The following is an 18446-nucleotide window of genomic DNA, read 5'->3' on the forward strand; positions in this document are numbered from 1 at the left end:
ACCAGTTTCACGGAGGATCCCTTAATGCAGGAAATCAAGATGACACATCACATCATGTGTACAATGTTGCCCCATGTTTCCTGTCAGTTCTTACAAAGTCACACTGTGTTTAACCCAGTTTAGGATAGCGTGCAGCTGAATATTTCGCTAGGTCTGCATCGGCTTTGAAAGTAGCAACAGGTAGTAGATTGTAATCACTTCAAATGCAACGTGTACACCCATAGCTGATGGGGTGCTAACTGACAAGGCCTGCATTAATGATAACAGGATGGAGCGAAGCCCACAACAGCCCGTATGGAAGTGAAGGTTATTAGCTAAAAGCTGTTACAATACATAGCAGGATGCCTTCATCAGAAAACATATAATCAGACCTCCTATATATAATCAGTGTTTCCTACATTACAACGAACAACGCCTTTTCGTTTTTTTGTTGTTGCATTATTTGCATTATTCCTTGACAATCAGATATTGGACGCTATTCCCATGTTGAGAAAGGGAACGAGTCTGAGGTGTACCATAGCACTTTCACTGTGCAGGACAACATACTTCGTTGACATTGGTCGACATTCAACTCAGTGTGTTGGCACGGACAAAACCCCTGGTTTTACACAAAGCTCAAGCAGATAACAAGGAAATCCCGGAGCTGTTCGAGTCTCGTCTGCTGCCAGGGGTCTGTCTACCTTCAAACCTCCATCTTCCCATGGATTTGTCGTAGACTGGTAGACAGCGCTTCCTTCGATAATATAAATATTCCAACTAGAATAGAACAAACTCTCATTTTTCTTTTGCGGCGTCAGAATTTTTGTTCTCGAGGGCGGACCAAAACATGGTGTGTCTGTTTACATTCCTATGGGACTTCTGTTTTATTTTATTTCAATGAACATCCATTTATATTTGATAAACAGCGAGTCTTGTGACAGTAGCACAGCAGGGGGGTTAGGGGGGTAGGGAGGGATGGAGAGGAGGGGGAACAGGCGGGAGAAGGGGTTGTGGCTGGTGAGGAAGGGGATGGATGGAGAGAAGGAGTCGGGGTGGCGAGGGGCTGTCTGGATGGAATTGTCAGCGCCGCTGCACCCTTTCATTGTAGTAGTGGCTACATGTAATGACTCATCTCATTTAATTCGGAAAACAGAGAATAAGGAAGGAGCCCTTCCTTTTGGTACTACCCGTAAACAAGGGTCAGCCTCAAGTCAGGTTAGACGTAATGTGCGTTGTGGGGGTCAGAGTGTTTGTTTGTGTGTGTGTGTGTGGGAGGTGGGGGGTGGGGGGGGGGTAGTTAGGGCAGGTTAAAGACATCAGGCAGACCAGAGCCATATCTGGTATATCAGACCTAGCTGAGGACTTTTGGAAATTTGACTGGTGGCCAACTATAATCTCTCAACAGGAAATAGTAGAGGGATAAATCCCCACTGTTGCAATGCATTGGCCAGTTACAGTAAAATCTCCAAACAATGTCTCACCTTTGCACTGTTATCTGACTTTCTGTGTTCACTAGGGATAAGAAAATCAAGTTGTGTATTTAAAACCAGGGGTCAGGGGTCCGATGGCTGAGCGGTTAGGGGGTTGGGCTATTATTCAGAAGGTTGTTGGTTCGATTCCCGGGCCCTGCCAAATGAAGTTGTGACCTTGGGCAAGGCACTTCACTACTTGCCTCGGGGAGAAAGTCCCTGTACTTACTGTAAGTCGCTCTGGATAAGAGCGTTTGCTAAATGACTAAATGTAAAATGTGTTAATTTAGACACTTTTATCTGAAGTGACAATTATGGGGGATGGAGATTTGAACCTGCCTCCTTTTTATCTACAGTCAAACACCCTATCACTAAGTTATACCCAGTGATACCGAGTGCATAGCATCTACAGTCTCTGAACCATGTCGTTCCAACTGGTTGTAACAGAAACAGCAACATTTCCAGCCATTTCAGACAGACACATCGTAACACTGGTCAAGGAATGTGGAGCCACCCAAAACGATACCTTGATGTTGTGTCTTTTGGCAAGACCTCTTGCCCTCGAAGACTCATGCCTTGGATACAATGTAGTGCAGTAACAATGTTGTCAAAAATAGAAAGAACCTCAACTATGTGTAACCTCCGGCCCTTTGTGTGTGTTGGTACTGGACAGACCTTTGTTTCTGGGAGGGAGAGCCATCTCTCACCTCTCCGTCGCCCCATTTCCTGTTGATCTACCCTGCCTCCTCAGTCTGTGTTGAGGTCGCCACGGAGATTTCACTTTTACGAGTACAAGTGCCGGGATGCTGATGAGGACCACGGCTCACTACATCTGTTTTTCTATCCATCTGCTTGCTCTGTGTGGCCGACCCTTCCTTAAGGCTGAAGTCCAGCAATTTGTTGTGGAGCATTTGACCTTGCATGGATACCCACTTGACATCAAAATAATATTAGTGTTGTGTGCAACACACGCAATAACCACAACGCAAAAACGGACAGACCTTTTAAACTGACCATGGAGTGATTCTTTTTGATGACTAATTCTGTGTAATGATCATGCTTCGGTCACTTTACAGATGAAATGAATGATCAGAGTGTCATACAGTTGGAAACCAACACCCATCTCCACACCACACCCATCCCCCAATCCCACACATCTTCTACCCTTTTACCCACAAGCCCACTCACCCACACACCTCCATCCCCCACATACAACCCCTCTTCACACCCACAACCCCCCTACCCAACACATACCTTCTGACACTCCCCCCCATTTCCCCAACCCGACACTTTTCATAACCACATACATTTACATTTAGTCATTTAGCAGACGCTCTTATCCAGAGCAACTTACAGTAAGTACAGGGACATTCCCCCCGAGGCAAGTAGGGTGAAGTGCCTTGCCCAAGGACACAACATCATTTGGCACAGCCGGGAATCAAATCAACAACCTTCTGATTAATAGCCCGACTCCTTAATGCTCAGCCATCTGACCCCATCATATCACATCACATACACACACACACACACACAAACTCTGACACTCAAGGGGTTTGACCATGCCCCCCACCAGACTACAGTAGACCAGCAGGAGACTAATCCAGATCACGTTCCAGAGCTGGTGTTCCTAAAAGGGATTAGAGTGGTTAACCTATCACTTCAGCTGCCTCTCACTGCCTCTCCTCCAAGCCAGGTCTGGCTGCTTCCATCCAATCAACAACAAGAACACAGGGTGTTTTTTGTGAGGATACAAGATGACCAGACTGGAAACCAGTAGAAGACTGCTGTGATTGTTTTCCAGCTCCTCCCCCATGAGGCACGATGACAAGGAGGTTTCAACCCAGGCAGTAGACCGAGTCTCCTGTACAGGGGTACATGCCTGCCAGGAGATTGAACAGGACATCTCCACCTTTGACCATGATGACCTTTGAATTCCTTTAAGTATTACTCCTAGATGGTTGAAGGAGAGGGTTGAGGTGTAAACTATGGATATTTGGTCCAGATGATTTACCAATGCGCCTGCTGTGGGACCTTTATGCACCCCTGAGGTTTTGAGATCAAAGGTCCGCATTCTTTCCCATCATCTATCACAAGGCTCTCTCAAACCCTCCATGTGTTTGCTATTGTTTGGCAGTTAATCACTGTGTTCAGATTCCATTTGCCATCAAAGAGATTGAACCTGTGTTTCACGACACTACACTTCCTACAGCCTCCAGGCTTGTGTTGGCCCTCTGGCCAGTGCTGGAACATAACGTTTCTCTGAAAACATTTGAAAGATGTTGACACAGTACAACTGCAGAACTGCTTCCAAACCCGTTAGCAGTCTAGGGATATTTTGGCACTGGGCAGTTCCTTAGTCCTACAGGGACATTGTCATGTAAGGAGGGACTTAAATCCCTCACATTCAACCTGGGAGTAAATGATGAATGTGCAGAGTGCTTAGTACAGCGTGTTCTCTCCGTCAACATGAATGTGATGCCATGGCTGCTTGTATTAACTTTGTTCTTATCAACAGGGTACTACAGAGGAGGTGTTTAACGTCCAGGCGTTACGAGACCCACTTACATCTCCGCTGACGTTCATGAGAGAGGAAATAAACCTTTGGCCCCTCACTCAATGGCTTCCTCTAGATTGCTATTTCCATAAAAACAAGGGCAGGGAGTTCTGTTGTAGCAGCTGGCTTCTCCTGTACCTGGCAAGACAAGAGGCTTGTTCCCCCCTCTGTGTATCTCCTTGGCCGCACTGCCCTACTTGGCAGACAAATAATAAACTCCACTGCGTCAGTGACAACATACTGCTCAGCATTGATATTAACAGGGCTATGAGTAAAAAATGAACTATCATTGATCAGGTCAGACATATTTCCACGTAACTGGTGGAGGCCAGGGAAGACTAGGGGAGTCTGTGTCACAGGGCTGCGCTGTACTCAGCTGTGAGGTTGAACCTCTGAACTGTGTAGAGAGATAGTGTACAGATACGGAAGGCGCATGGAGCAGTGCTGCATCACGACTTATCGCATGAAGTGGTTGAAGCTGTCGAGGTGTCAGAGTTAGTTTTGGCCCAGTTCAGGGAGGACGTTTGCTTCGGCGGTGACCTTTACTAAGGGTTCTCCCCCATTCTTGTTGCGTGAGTATCTGATGGGCCCCTTGGGGCCGGTGGGGATGCCTCTGGTTTCTCTCTGGGAGAATGGGGGTCTTTGTTCTGGACCACCGTGCTGTGGGGCAGAGGGGGGTCGAGAAGGGTATAGAGCAGGGTGTTCTGTTGACGGGTGTTAGACTCCAGTAACAAGGGCTCGTAGTTTTACAGGCCCAAACATTCACTTACGTTAGGGGTCTTAACTGAAGATGCACTAACAAGCCATAGAGGACTGTCGAGGAGAGCAGAACAGGAGCTCTTTCGCCCAGCAGACGGGCTTTGTGTGCCCGTTCTCTCTGTGAGAGGGCGCCATCTCCTCCAGCCTGTCTGTCACAATAAGGCTTTTATTCCTTAATGACAAGAAAGAGAGAGAGAGGGTTGGAGAGATGAAAATCTCGTAAGGGGACCGAGTTTATAGGACACCGGCAATCTTGTTTGAAAAGCCAACAGTCACTTTGGGTTGAATGTTCGTGATACAATTTCACGCCTCATGGAATAAAGTGTTTGCGCAGCTTCTTTACGATGCTGTGTCTGATTGCATGTAGTTTTTGTGGGCGTCACTTAAGTGGGTGTGGATGTCTATCGGTGTGCGTGTGCTTGTGTGTGTGTGTGTGTGTGAATGTGTGTGTACGGGTGTGTGGGGGACAGCCGTAACATCCAGAACAGTCAATTAGAAAAGGATTAGCAGGAGTGCTGAGATATGTGGCCGTTCTCAGGATCGCCAGGGAGCAGGACAGGAAACTGATCTGGGGTTCTGAACCCCCAGATCACCAGGACAGCCGAGCACAGGCCAAGTGGCTGTTCTAATATCACCTTCCTGTGTGCAGCGCGGCAGCCTCCACTCCCAGGCTGAGCCAGGGATCTGTGAGTGTCCTTTAACTCACAGAAAACAGATGCTTGTTCAAGATCTTGCTTGATTTTGATGACCTACTGTCAGACGAGAGGATAATTAAAATACAGACAGAGTTTTAAAAAGGCATGTCAGCAGTTTATTGTTAAACGAGAACACATTCTCCATAGCATTCATGATATTTTCCAAGCATTACAACTAAATAAATGGAACAAATTCAAAACTGAGCAATTCCATACATTTACAAGAGTAAACTTATTTTGGTCAACTTGATGATGCAGTCTATTTGTCTATTACATAGAGTCTCTTCTGACTAATAATCGTTTCATAAACTTTGAAATACATATAAATAAAATAAAGTGTCCTTATATCAATATACACATACAGTACATAAATACATGTGTACAAATGACACAGTATAGAAGTATAGCTTGGCAATTAAATATTGGAAAATGTACATTTCAATCAGCTTGTTAAATCTTGTCTCACAAGACAACTGCCCAGATTTATTGTATGATTTATTTAGAACTGAATAAACAAATCAGATGGAAATCAACAGATTGAAATTCACAGTAAATAACATTCAGTGCACCCAGAATCCTATAATACAAGCCATGGACACAAGTCACGTGTTCTCAGTATCAGACAGAACAGCCTTACACAACACAGGGGCGCCCAGCAGAAAGGTGCAGCAAGCAGCAGTGCAGATCTCTGTGAGATCGTCAGAGGCTGAGAGACATGCGAAACGACACTAACATTTGAGATGGAAATGGTTGGTGCAAAAGGAATCAGTCGGGTGACATATGACTTGATTCTCTGCCCAGTCACTGGCTCTCTACGTATTCTGCTCCCTCATTGACCCCCTACCAGCCTACTAACGACCTATCCTCAGAGCAGAGTAGCAGTGGGGGGGGGGCGGGGGGCGGGGGGTAACGCTCCCCACCCCCTCCTCCTCCTCCTCCTCCTCCTGATGCAGCTGGTGTGTTGCTGGGGTCTGGGAGGTGGGGCATGCCATCGAGCCACAACCCTCAGAACAGAACAGATCAGCGAGCCGTTCGTCATAGACCGGGCCCACGCCCCTTTTCCACCCGGTGGTATTCACGTGGAGAGGCGACCCCAACACCCGTGGCACTGCAAATACCCTGGACATGGCAGGGCAGGAAAAGGCCATGCAGCTTTCTCCTTTGGCCGATGGGCTTAAACTGGAAAGTATTTATGACGGCGCCTATTTATAAGTTGCACGCTATTCACACGTTCCATTGGAAAGCACTTCACGTGGCGGGTCAATGATTGGCTTCGGTGACCAGAACAGTTGTCACCTGAGCTCGAAGGATCACGTTTACATTGACACCGAGATGAACTACATTTACCTGGCACTTGACGAGGACGGCTGAGGGCTGGTGAACCACATCCTGTAGGCTTTTATGAGCATGCTGGTGGTGTTGGAGGCTGATGTGGCTGTGGTTAGGGCATGGCTGATAGTGCAGGAGTTTAGTCTGTTGGTTGATTGGTTAGTTTGAGAACTCATCGTGTTCATGCAAGTTGCGGTGCGGAGACAAAATGCTATTCTCTAGTTGGGCTGGGCCAGTCCCATCGCCATGGCCACAGAGGCTAGCATAACGGCAATGCTAGCTAAAACCACGGTGCCTCCCGACCGGTACACCAGGCGTCCGTTGAGGGGCTGAACGGGCCGGTAGTTCCCCACCATGGGCTTCCCATCATGGAACTTCAGCTCAGAGAACACCTGCAGCTGGAGGATCGACAGACACACAAGTCATGACACACACAGGACTGACAGTACACAACTCATACAGCAAAACACACTGCGCCCCAATGTAAACGTGATCTACAGTGATGCTCTACCACTAAGCTATACTTCTCCCTGGATGCTATGGTTGGATAGAGTGTTAGCGAGCTGGAGCAAGTAGCTAACCTGGCTCTTGCTAAGAGGGATGGGTTTCTCGAACACAGTCCAGACCACGGCCTGGCTGCAGCCCGGCGTGGTCAGGGAGCCCATGTAGCGGTAGTAACTTGTCAGGTTCTGGCGAGGTGGGATCAGCTGGTCCAGGGAGATTGGGCCCAGAGAGGTGTTGGCACCTGGAGGTGGGGCAGACAGGACGTTAGAACAAGTCCATTTTCTTTTCTCATGGTTGATTTGTGTTTTGATCTACTTACTTGTTTCTCGGATGTTTCTCAAGGCATTTATGATTGGCTCGTATTTTCTGTTGGAACTGATGGATTCCTTAAAAATGGAAAGTGACATGAGGTTTTCATTTACAATTAATTCAAATCGATTGTGCGCTCAGCTTTCTCTACAGTCTATTTAACTCACACTTTTTTTAAGGGAATGTGCTTCCTAATAAGAGACACAAAAAGACTGAAATACAAAATGTGCATTTTAACCTCGTAGAAAAATCCAAGTACTGCAACTCCAGTCGGGTCGTTCAGCGCATCTCCCAGGGAAGTGTAAATTTGCTTCATGTGAACTATGTGCAGCTACAGGGGACAAAACACATTTACTGACAAAACCAAGACAAAGAAAAAAAACTCCTAGGTTATAAAACCAAGGAAATGTTGCGACCAGAGTGGTGCAGGACTGCAGACACCAGACTCTACCTCCATCGGGTACTGTTCTCCGTCGATGGTGTGCTCAGAGCCCGGTCCTCCGTTCTTGCCCCAGTGCAGGTGGAACTGCACGGCCTTGTAAGGCATAATCAGGTCTCCACCCTCCACCTTGGTCTGAATGGGGATGGCCACCTGAACTGGAGAGGAGAGGAGAGGGGAGGAGAGGAGAGGAGAGGAGAGGAGAGGAGAGGAGAGGAGAGGAGAGGAGAGGAGAGGAGAGGAGAGGAGAGGAGAGGAGAGGAGAGGAGAGGAGAGGAGAGGAGAGGAGAGGAGAGGAGAGGAGAGGAGAGGAGAGGAGAGGAGAGGAGAGGAGAGGAGAGGAGAGGGGAGGAGAGGGGAGGAAAGGGGAGGAAAGGGGAGGAGAGGGGAGGAGAGGGGAGGGGAGGAGAGGGGAAGACAGGTGAGCTTGGGACATGGAGACAGGGCGACACCTCTGAAGTGCGGCGGCTGGAACAAAGTGCAGAACATGTACCGGAGTGGCCGTTGTTCTTAATGACGCTCCTGAAGACCTCCTGGTAGTTGAGGAATTGGAAGGGTGTCAGATGGTCGTCTGGGATGGTCTTCCTGGTCACAATGTTGATGGGAGACTGTTTCGTTCCTGCACATGCTCCGTTGGCATGATCCCACTTTTCTGGGGCTGAGGGCAAATGTAAAGACACCAGAATAAGCACTAAGGTACAGTCTCACAAACAAAGGTCATGTCAGAGGAATATGGCATCGATGTTGTTCTTTTATGACTAGTGTGATTTCTGATTACTGTTCATACTTGACCAACTCACCATTACAATGGTTTTCACAGGTGAACTGAGACTGGTAGCACCAATCTGAAACAATGTGAGTGATGTGTTAACACCATGGGTAGGTACTGAAGGCTTGTCAAAAGATAAACAAGTTAACAGTCCAGTCGTTTATGACTGAGTGATGATGTCGGGCCACATCTTTTGAAAGCAGAAGTCACACATAACTCAACTTCATCTTCAACTATCGAGTCAAGCCTTGAATGGAAAAGCCACTGTTGACAGAGAATGAACCGATTCGAGGCCTGGAAGTCATGAAGCCTATGGTCGTTGGTGGGGTGGGTGTGTGTTTGTGTGGTGGTGGTGTGACACCCCCCCCCCCCTCCCCACGCGGGGCTGCAGCAGGGTTGAACATCAACAGCCACATATCCTCCGTTAGTCCATACATCTTATCTCATCAGCCAACAATGTACACCCTCATCCTATTGTCAAACCCTCAGCAACAGCAACACTCTGTTCTGTTTTGAGAATCGTGCGCTGCTTACTCCTGCTCAGCTAACATCCTGGACCAACAGCACCCTTAGATTTCAATCATGTTTATCAAATCTGACCCCATTATGTTTTTTATTTTATTTGTTTTTGTTTTTTACCACAAACATTGTATTGTTCAAATATAGCTTTGAGTCAACTGTTATTACCGGCAATACAAATACCCTAATACGAAGAACGGTCTTCCTATTGTCAGTGAACACAAAGACACTCAAGTTAGAGTTTCTATTTTATTTTTTGGACAACATTCCCGGAATATACGGTACACAGTGATCCAATCTTTGGAATCTCTGAGGTCATATACTCACATGTTTGTTTGAGTATTTATTAATATTTCACAAAAGGGTTGTATGTTTCTACCACCCACTTTGAGACAAATACCTTCTTCAGATATATCAGCAATCAAATATTTATGAAACAACTCACATGCACAAAAAACATGCCGAGAGTTCCCTACTCTATTATCACAGCTATGCGAGAACATGAAGGGCTTCTCTCTGTTTGTAAAGGATGTGCTTTGAATTGAATACAAATGCTCGGTTTCTATGCCACAGTTAATAAACCACTTCCTATAATCACTATAATGGCTTTTAAAAATAAACTCAGCACAGGGAATGGATAATATTTTCTTTTCAATTGTGCAATTATCAATACATTTATATGAATCAATAATTGAAGTGCCCATGTGTCATATCAAGAATTAGGTAGGTTATATAAAACACCCCCAAGTCAAAAGTTATAGAGTAGCCTGCTTGAAATTGGAGTGTTTCGGAAAGTTTAAAGTCCTCGGTTCAATGTAACATTGTGGATGAAACAGTTAAACATACATTTATCAGAATAATCAATGAAAGATGGCATTAATCTACATCCAATCGGGTTTTATTGCAGCAATTAGACAAAGGTAGTCTAAACTTTGACATTTTATGCCGCTCTAAGTAGTAACATCTAACAATGCTTTCAAAGGGGAGTACGAGTTTTAGAGGTCAGGGAGTAGGAAACTGTCAAAGAGAAACAAAAGGCGATGAAAGGAAAATAAATACATTTGTCTGCACGTCGGTTGGAAAGCAAACATAATAGGATATTAGGATATGTTGAACAAAGACAACGAGAGAGATCTTTAATGTCATTGTGTTTGTACCACATGCGCCACAACAATCTATACATGGTTTAATAGGTTGCCCTAGACATAAACATAAATGAAAAATAACACGACAGACCTAAAACCTAGTTGCGCATATGAAGGGACCCTCTCCTCTGTCGGTGACGCATGGACGTGAGTTTTTAAGAATGGCCATGGCCCAAGTTTACGGGCGTCTTTGAGGAGCAAGGACCATTCAAACAGCAGATATTTAGATTTTTCTCACCCATTTCCACCAATCAGCGGGATAGAGGGCTTTTGCTATTCTTAGGAAGTAGCCGTTTTAAAGCAGAAATCATTGATGAATGGTGTCATTTGTGTTTTTGCATAGGCAAAAGGAGCTAATAAAGCCTGTTTGGGACAACGGTATGAACAGCAGAAAAAAACGACAGAGGGGGGGGGGGATGTTTAGCAATTCCCAATGCTCTTAATGTCAGTTGACTTTTTTTTCCCCATCATTGCCATTTTGTCGTTGTTTATTTCAGCTGCTGACGTCCAGGGAATCTAATTAAAGCGTACTTATTGATGATTAAAATGTAATTTAATTATGGGTCCTAAAGTTGATCAAAATACCATAGGACTTTCGTCCGCCGTTTTACTCATGCTCGCTGCGGCAATAACGCAAGACCATCTCATTGGCTCGTTGAAATGTGTGGTGGCAGGGTGCAGGTGCATGTGGAAATACAACCGGCTTCTGTTTGAACTGATTCATGTATGCTTCATAACAGATCGATTTGAGCCATGGCGAGCGTTTTCATATTTATCTTCCCAATTTACTGTGGTATCAAAAACCCTAAACGTCTTTTTACGATGCGACTTCATGTCCTTGAACAGCATGTCCTCGTCTGAGGGGGAAGGATTTTAGGATCTGAATGCCAGCAGCACTGTGACGCTCCTGATGAATGCCTGGGAAATATCTAGGATGGACAAGGCAGGTGCTGTTCGGAGCTCAAGGCTAGCATTTGGGTGCCATTTAGGAACCCAGGGGCATCACTTTAATATCTGAGGTCGGTTGTGGTGGGAGCATAGGCTGTGCTAACCAAATATCTTTTGTCTTGTTTGAAGCTAAAATGTAATTAAATATGGATGTATACTTGAGAACATGGAGCGTTTGAAAATTATTTAATCGACATGTGAGAAAAACTTAAAGTTCCTGAGAAGAGAAAACAGGTAATCCAACTTCAACCTGTTGTTTTTAATTTGTTTCATTTGATATTACTGATACAAAATCTATATTTCTAAACGTTTGTTCTTTAGCCTATTGGAAAAATACCAAGTGACAGTAAATTTACAGAAGTTTTCCGACAATAAATAGCTTATCTTATGAAACAATTATGTAGAAATATTTATCAGGTGCATGAATCAAACGGGTCATCAATTATGAAATAGATCATAAAGAAAGCCTGGTGTAAAATAAATGAACTAATTTGAGTTATCTTGCTTGTAAATGCTTTAGAAATTATCAATTAGGTTATCAATCGCTTGCAATACCGTATTAATACAAGAGGGAAAAGTGTTGACCTATCTAAAAAAAGAATACTTTGATCAGATCTTATTACAACTTTACCTGTATGAAAACACAATAAAGGAAATAGACTCACCTGCCCCTGAGCAGATTTTCAACAGGGACGCCAGGAAAACGGATAAAAGAAGATGCTGCATTTTGGAGCGTCTGCTGCTCGACCGAAGGAGGGCAACACAATGACTTGTTTTTTCAATGTGATCGCATTCTTCCAGGGGGTCCTATACTTATCTATCACCATACTCGACAGGAAAGAAACCTGGCCCCTCCTCCTCGGGCATCATCTATCTGATAACAATCTTCACTGAAAAAAAATCCTCAACTATCAATGACTCAATTTGCATGGAATGGTTCATTGTGATTGGTTGAATGTGTAACAATGTGCATGTGTTTTTCAGCTGTGCACCTAAATGGACATGTAAACACAGCCACAAAGCTCATAAGGTACAACTGGACACAGCTATTGAACATCAGTGTACTCTAGGTTGACACTGGGCCACAGGTGGGACCCTGTTTGGCATGTCAAGCATAAAGGATGGTACAAGCATCCTCCAGACTCCCTCAAACTCAGATTGATCCCTCTATTTCCTTCAGGCATGAATAGACCAGTTCATGTTAACCATGGTCTCTGGGCCCTCACCTGAACCACAGGTGATTGTATCTAACCCATGGGACATTTGATCCATACTGAATCCCTCTGTACCTATAGAAAACAGGTAGTCACACACAAGCACATAAATATGCAGACAAAGCCACCTCTTGAATCATGATGGAATAAATATTTTTATATTAATGTTTAAGAAAACATTTCACATGTAAGTACAGAAATATCACATTCAATCGCTGACCAATCTCCCATTCAAACACATTCACGTACGGGTATGCTCATGTTGTGTAAGTCAAGACACTTCCTCACCACTTCCCATGAATTAACATTACGCAAGTGTGTGTGTACGTGCGTTACTGCTTCGTCCAATCAGGGAGTCCCACCCTAACGTATGAAACATTCATATAACATTACAAAAGATAAGCCCCCCCCCCAGCCCCCGAGCCCTACTCGTTACCTCTCCGTCTTGGCTGAATGTACAAAGTGACTCTCACCTCCTGGCTACACAAGGGGAAACAGCTTTGTTTACAGCTGTCAAGAGGAACTCTGGTTCTCCTGTAGCACATTCTGAGGCACGACAGGGAGGCGGAGGGAGAGGACTACCGTGTCGGTGGAAACATTCCTCCTGCGTAGCTCAGCACGTCAGGTACGGAGAGGACTAGCATGTCAGGACTGGGTCACACCACTCATGTAAATGAGGGGTTCTCGATGAAAACTGAGGGGGAAGTTGAGGGCCTTTTGTTACATTGGAGATGTGTGCTCGGAGTGCGATACCTTGACTGCAAAACAGCTCCATCTTGTGTACAAATAATAAAGAATGAATGAAAAAGGCAGCAGTTCTACACTAGAAAGGGCCATGGAGGCCTCTTGCAGCGATTAAGTGAAAAACAAGATATAAAAGGACACCCCAGACATCGCTTACATCCCTGTAAAAATAAGAAATAAGTCATTCAAAATGTGGCTTTCTAAATCAGCGTTTGGATCAGCTTTGCTTACTTGTTGTTGCTTACTTGCTTAGTGTTTCTAGAGAGTACAATGACTTGTCCACAGGACAGGAAGAAGCAGGTCTAGTGACATCATCTCCACATCAAGAGGAGAGCAGATTGAGATACGAACAGCTCCCCCTTGTGGTACCGGTCTGAAGGTCATTGCCACAGCAATGACAAGAAATCTTTGTCTGTTTGGATGGCAAACCTGTATCAAATGACAAAGGGAGGGAACAATGTAAAGCACAACATGTTTGGACACAAGAGGGGAAAGGATAAAAAACCATGATATAGATCATCTTTTTATTAGAACCCTTGGGATAGGACTTTTACAGTGCATTTCTTTACAACAATTATTGAGTGACAGGTTTTAGCCACCAGTACAGATCAGATAACTATGTATATATTACATTTCTGGGTTCCTCTAAGATTTTACCTTCATCAAAATCGCTTGACAACCCCAAAATGTTAGGCAAAGAACAACCATACAGGCTCACTAATTCATTGAAATCATCAGATCATCCATTATAAACACAGTAGCCTCATTTTCTAATAGAAGAAGAAGTTTCCCTGTTGATCTTTAGTCGTTTGTTTCCATGTTGTTAAGCAGCTAGCGATCTGTACCATTATACATAACCAAGCAGTGGCCAATTAGTATCCTGCTAGAATCCATGAGAAAAAAAGGCTTTAAAAAAAAAAGAAGGAAAATATGGCACTATTGTCTCAAGAGAACACCATCAGACACAGACACATACCTTGCAATAAACAAATGAGAATAAGCCAAACTCCCCTCGGTACAGGAAAGAAACATTTATAGCACTTTGTTGATTCCAGTCTCTGGAGCCTTTAATGTCAGGGGAACATTGTAGGACAGGGACCTGCTGAGGAGAGGGCTGTTACTGTACATCCACATCCAGCCATCTCTCAACCATGGTAATACCCACCCACCCCCTCCCCTAACCCTCATCGCACTTTCAAGTGACCTTTCATTTCAAGTCTTATCAACATTGCAAGAAACCCTCTGTATTTGGGAACAACTGGCAAAAGCTTGCTTTGTTCCAACACGTGGCCGTTTAGATTTTTAGTATTTTTTTGAAATGTGTTTTTTTACATTTACTAATTTTTTTTACCTGAATTTAACAGACTTGGGTGCATATCTCATTGAAAAAATCTCAAAATGTAAAATAGGGTTTTGTCCCTACAGATTCCTCAAATTGTTGCGACATGGCTATACTTTAGCATTGATAGACAGAACCACATTGACTGTGCATACAGTATATTTTTTGAAAACACATTGCAGGAATGAACAAGTACACAACCCACTGATGCACATGAACATAAACAATAGCAGTCTTCCAGTTACTCTTGCCCATTTTTTTAAAACATTACATTCAGGCTCCACAGAAAGATACAACGGCAAGTAAACAGCAGATTTCTCCCTTTCACTCGAGTTTGGTCTCAGTTTCCCTCAATACACAAACAGCTTGTAGTGCACAAAATAATAAGAATACAAAATTAGACTTTTAAATACTGTAGCAGCATTTTTTTCTGAAAGCCTCCAGTATAACAGGGAAAGGCTTTGGAGTCCCCAACACTTGGGAAGGTGAGAGATTGTCCTCTGAGGAGTGTGTGAGTGTTTATCTAGGTGTGTTTGGAGAGGGGATACGTTGTTTTTGTTGAAACTACTTGGGGGAGGGGGGGGGGAGGGAGGGGTGAATAGGTGAAGCCCCTCCCTGAGGTTCAAGGTGCAGGGGAGGTGTGTGTGTGTGTGTGTGTAGGGGGGCAGGGCACCAGTTGAGGACAAAGCCCTGGGGGCAGCAGGACGCTGCAGCACTCCAGGCTGGAAATGTTTTTAACCAATCAGGTTCACGCTCAGTAGGACGACCTCCTTCCTGACCTTTCTTCTTCTTCTTCTTCTCTCAGTTCGTGGTCAAACACCCACCCCCCCCTCCACGCGCCCCCTCTTTCCTCCACACCTCCCTCTCACAGTCACAGTGCGGCTCCATTCCAGACCTAGGCCTACCATCAGCTAACCAGTCCTCCTCATGTTCACCCACAGAAAAAAACCACAGTAGGTCGGGGTAGTGGTGGGGGGGAGGGGGGGGGGCACTCGGTTCGTCTGTCCAATGCTGAGGAGCTGCTGATCCAGATGGGGCCAGGCTGCGGGGGGGCCAGGCTGCAGGGGGGCCAGGCAGCAGGGGGGCCAGGCAGCAGGGGGGCCAGGCTGCAGGTCGCTCTCAGCTGGAGGCGGTGGCGATGGGCTTCTTGAGCTGTTGGCTGCGGATCTCGCGGTTCCGGGACTCCAGCAGCTGGTCGTGGCAGGTGTTGCACACCAGCACCGGGTCATACAGCTGTTGGTCTGGGATGGGCAGCTTCAGGTGGCAGCAGTCTTTACAGAACACGTTGCCACAGTTCCTGAGGAGGACGAGGAATAATATTATCACCCTGACGGTGAGATCATATTTACGGACCGGGCTGTCCATGCCTTTTGACCAACCTAACCCCTTTTTAGGTGTGGTGCCTATGTTCTGTACATTCAAGCTATATGTTTATTATCCTATACCACCGCAGGACTTGAGACATCCTTGACCTTTCTGATTAGTGATCTAAGATCAACAGTAAACAAGGAGCCCCACCTGCAATGATGACGTCTCTTGGCCATCCAGAACTCACAGTCACAGTTGAAACAATGGGAAGCCATGTGGTCAGGGACCCACCTCGTGACCTACACACACACACACACACACACACACACACATTAGAGGAACGTGTGTGGTTTGGAACCGGGCAAGAAAGGTGTGCTGGAGAAGAGTGTGTGTGTGCTGAGAAGAAGCAGAGAGAGGAACCTGAAGCAGACTATGAGGGCTGACCTCTGTGTCCTTCTGCTCCACGCGGTCCCAGCTGCCCTCGGAGAAGCGGTCCTCGCTGTGGTCAGACAGAGAGTCCTCCTCGTCACTGTCATCCGACTCCCGCAGACACGTCTGAAACACAGAGCAGGCCGAGGTCAGGGAGGACGCGGGAGACACACACACACACACACACACACACACACACACACAGTATGGAGGACGACTAGGGACTTGTGGTGAGGACGCTCTCTCACTGGAACGCCATCTCTCTACCGCTGGAAGTCAAGAGTCTACAATCTCTATTATTTAGCATCGCTCGTATGTAAAACGATCTGCCGTTAGGGATCCACCACCAGTTTGGACGAACTCGAGGTTTCCCAGGGAAAAACCCGCTGTGGAGTGGGCGGGGCTACTCACAATGTCGTCCTCGTAGTCAACGTCGGGCTCGGAGGGCGGCGTGCCGTGCTGCTTGCTCTCCAGCCTCATCTGCAGCTGGCGCACCTGCCGCCGCAGCACCTCCACCTCCAGCTTGTAGCCCGCCTCGATCTGCCGCAGGCGCTGCTGCACCGCGTCCACGGGGACCGGCAGCCCGTCGTCGTCCAGGTAGGCCGGGGGCGGCGGGGAGCCCGAGGGCGAGGCGTGCGAGGCCGGGAGGAGCTGCCGGCAGGAGGCGGACGCGGGGCCGCAGGGCGCGGCGGCGGAGGCCGGGCCCCTGACCGCCGACAGCCAGCCCGACTGGACGGGGCTGCTGGCCCCGCGCGCCGCCTCCCGGCGACAGCACTGGCCCCCGTTGGTGACGGCCAGGCCCTGGGCCCTCAGCAGCTTGCCCGCCAGCCGCCGGCTGTGGTAGGCGGCGCTGGCGCTGGGCTGCAGGGCGCGGCAGATGCCCGAGTGGCTGGCCGTACTGCAGGCAGACTGGACCAGGCCCTGGACGCTCTCCCAGTGGGAGCCCAGCAGCGACAGCTCCGTCAGCTGGCTCTGGGAGATCAGGCGGCGGGCCGCGCGGGCGCAGTCCAACGGGGCCGCCGTCGGCACGGCTATGGAGGTGGCTGCTACCGCCCGCTGCCTTACGGGCACCAGCTCGCCCCCGTTTACGGCCTCGGTGTTCCTCGTGTCCTTCTCTGGTGAGCGGGGCTGGGCCTGAGGCTTTGCCCGGGGCAGGGGCTGAGGCTGGAGGAGGGGCTGAGGCTCAGGCTGAGCGACCTCCTGAAGCGGGGCCTGGGGCTTCTCCTCTTCCTGGTCCCGGCTCCCTCTCCTGCTGGGGGGCAGGACTGGGGGGGCCTCGGTCTCGTCTGTGAGCGTCTCCGTGGAGCCCTCCATGGGGAGCAGCTGGGCCGGCTGTTTGAAGGCCAGCAGCTGGGCTGACCCAGAGGAGCCAAGGTCAGGAGGGGGGTCCAGGAAGCCGTTGTGGCTGTGCGGAGGAGGAGGAGAAGGAGGGCTGCTGCAGGCAGGGGGTGAGCCCGGTTCTGCAAGGCGGGGCGGGGAGGGGCTGAGCTCTGCAGTCCTGGAGGGGCTCTCGGCCTCTAGCGGCAGGGGAGGGGGTGGGAGGGGTGGGATGGCGGTGTGGGGTAGGGCCTGGTGCAGGATGGGCGTGGGGAGGGGCAGGCCCTGCTCTAAGGGGATAGGAGGGAGGGGCAGAGAGGGGAGGGGCTGCGTGGTGAGACAGGGCTCCTCCCCTTGCTCCTCCGAGCTGTCGGAACTCGTCCCCGGCTTCAGAGGGGTTGAGGGCGGGGTGTGGGGGACAGGCTCCACCTCTGAGTCGTCGCTGTCCAAGCCCGTGTCCGGGCTGAGCTCTGCGGGATCCCCGCTGCCTGCTGCCATGGAGGCCATGGGCTCCAGGGCGGGCCGGGCCTCCTGGCAGTGCTTGTTCAGGTTGGGGTCGCTGGAGGTGCGGTTGAGGGCCACCCCGTTCTCACACGCCGACACCAGGTTGTCCATGGAGCGGGTCTTGGGAAGCCTGCAGAGAGAGAGCGAGAACTTGGTGAGTTAAGGCTGTGTGG

At 47.9% G+C, this 18446-nt stretch overlaps 2 protein-coding genes across 8 annotated transcripts in view; both read right to left on the reverse strand.

The window, feature by feature from the left end:
• Positions 1–5564: 5564 nt before the first annotated feature.
• Positions 5565–12241, reverse strand: ca4a (carbonic anhydrase 4a). The gene is made up of 8 exons (XM_084698338.1): positions 12084–12241; positions 8838–8882; positions 8531–8695; positions 8050–8195; positions 7837–7929; positions 7609–7675; positions 7367–7530; positions 5565–7183 (listed from the first exon to the last, which is right to left on the reverse strand). The coding sequence occupies exons 1-8, from the start codon at positions 12142–12144 to the stop codon at positions 7004–7006; spliced, it is 921 nt and encodes a 306-aa protein (XP_084554464.1). The 5' UTR covers positions 12145–12241; the 3' UTR covers positions 5565–7003.
• A 1640-nt stretch (positions 12242–13881) lies between these two features.
• mtmr4 (myotubularin related protein 4) overlaps positions 13882–18446 on the reverse strand; it is a 41060-nt gene continuing 36495 nt past the window's right edge. For 5 of the 7 annotated variants that reach the window (XM_084697914.1, XM_084697912.1, XM_084697916.1 and 2 more), the window contains 4 exons: positions 16864–18403; positions 16444–16578; positions 16234–16322; positions 13882–16012 (listed from right to left, as the gene is read on the reverse strand). In XM_084697914.1, the coding sequence (XP_084554040.1) occupies positions 15835–16012; positions 16234–16322; positions 16444–16578; positions 16864–18403 (1942 nt within the window). In that variant the 3' untranslated portion in view covers positions 13882–15834. The remainder of the gene's footprint in view (positions 16013–16233; positions 16323–16443; positions 16579–16863; positions 18404–18446) is intronic. The other 2 variants (XM_084697915.1, XM_084697917.1) reach the window with 1 other exon arrangement.

The sequence above is a fragment of the Hypomesus nipponensis genome, chromosome 5 (assembly GCF_054491055.1).
Source record: "Hypomesus nipponensis isolate SF chromosome 5, ASM5449105v1, whole genome shotgun sequence".
Lineage (NCBI taxonomy): Eukaryota > Metazoa > Chordata > Actinopteri > Osmeriformes > Osmeridae > Hypomesus > Hypomesus nipponensis.

Coding starts and splice junctions, on each gene's coding strand:
- ca4a (XM_084698338.1), bottom strand. CDS start 12,144: ATGCAGCATCTTCTTTTATCCGTTTTCCTGGCGTCCCTGTTGAAAATC. Junction 8,696..8,837: donor CTGTGAAAACCATTGTAATG/GTGAGTTGGTCA, acceptor ATTTGCCCTCAG/CCCCAGAAAAGTGGGATCAT. Junction 8,196..8,530: donor TAAGAACAACGGCCACTCCG/GTACATGTTCTG, acceptor TCTCCTCTCCAG/TTCAGGTGGCCATCCCCATT.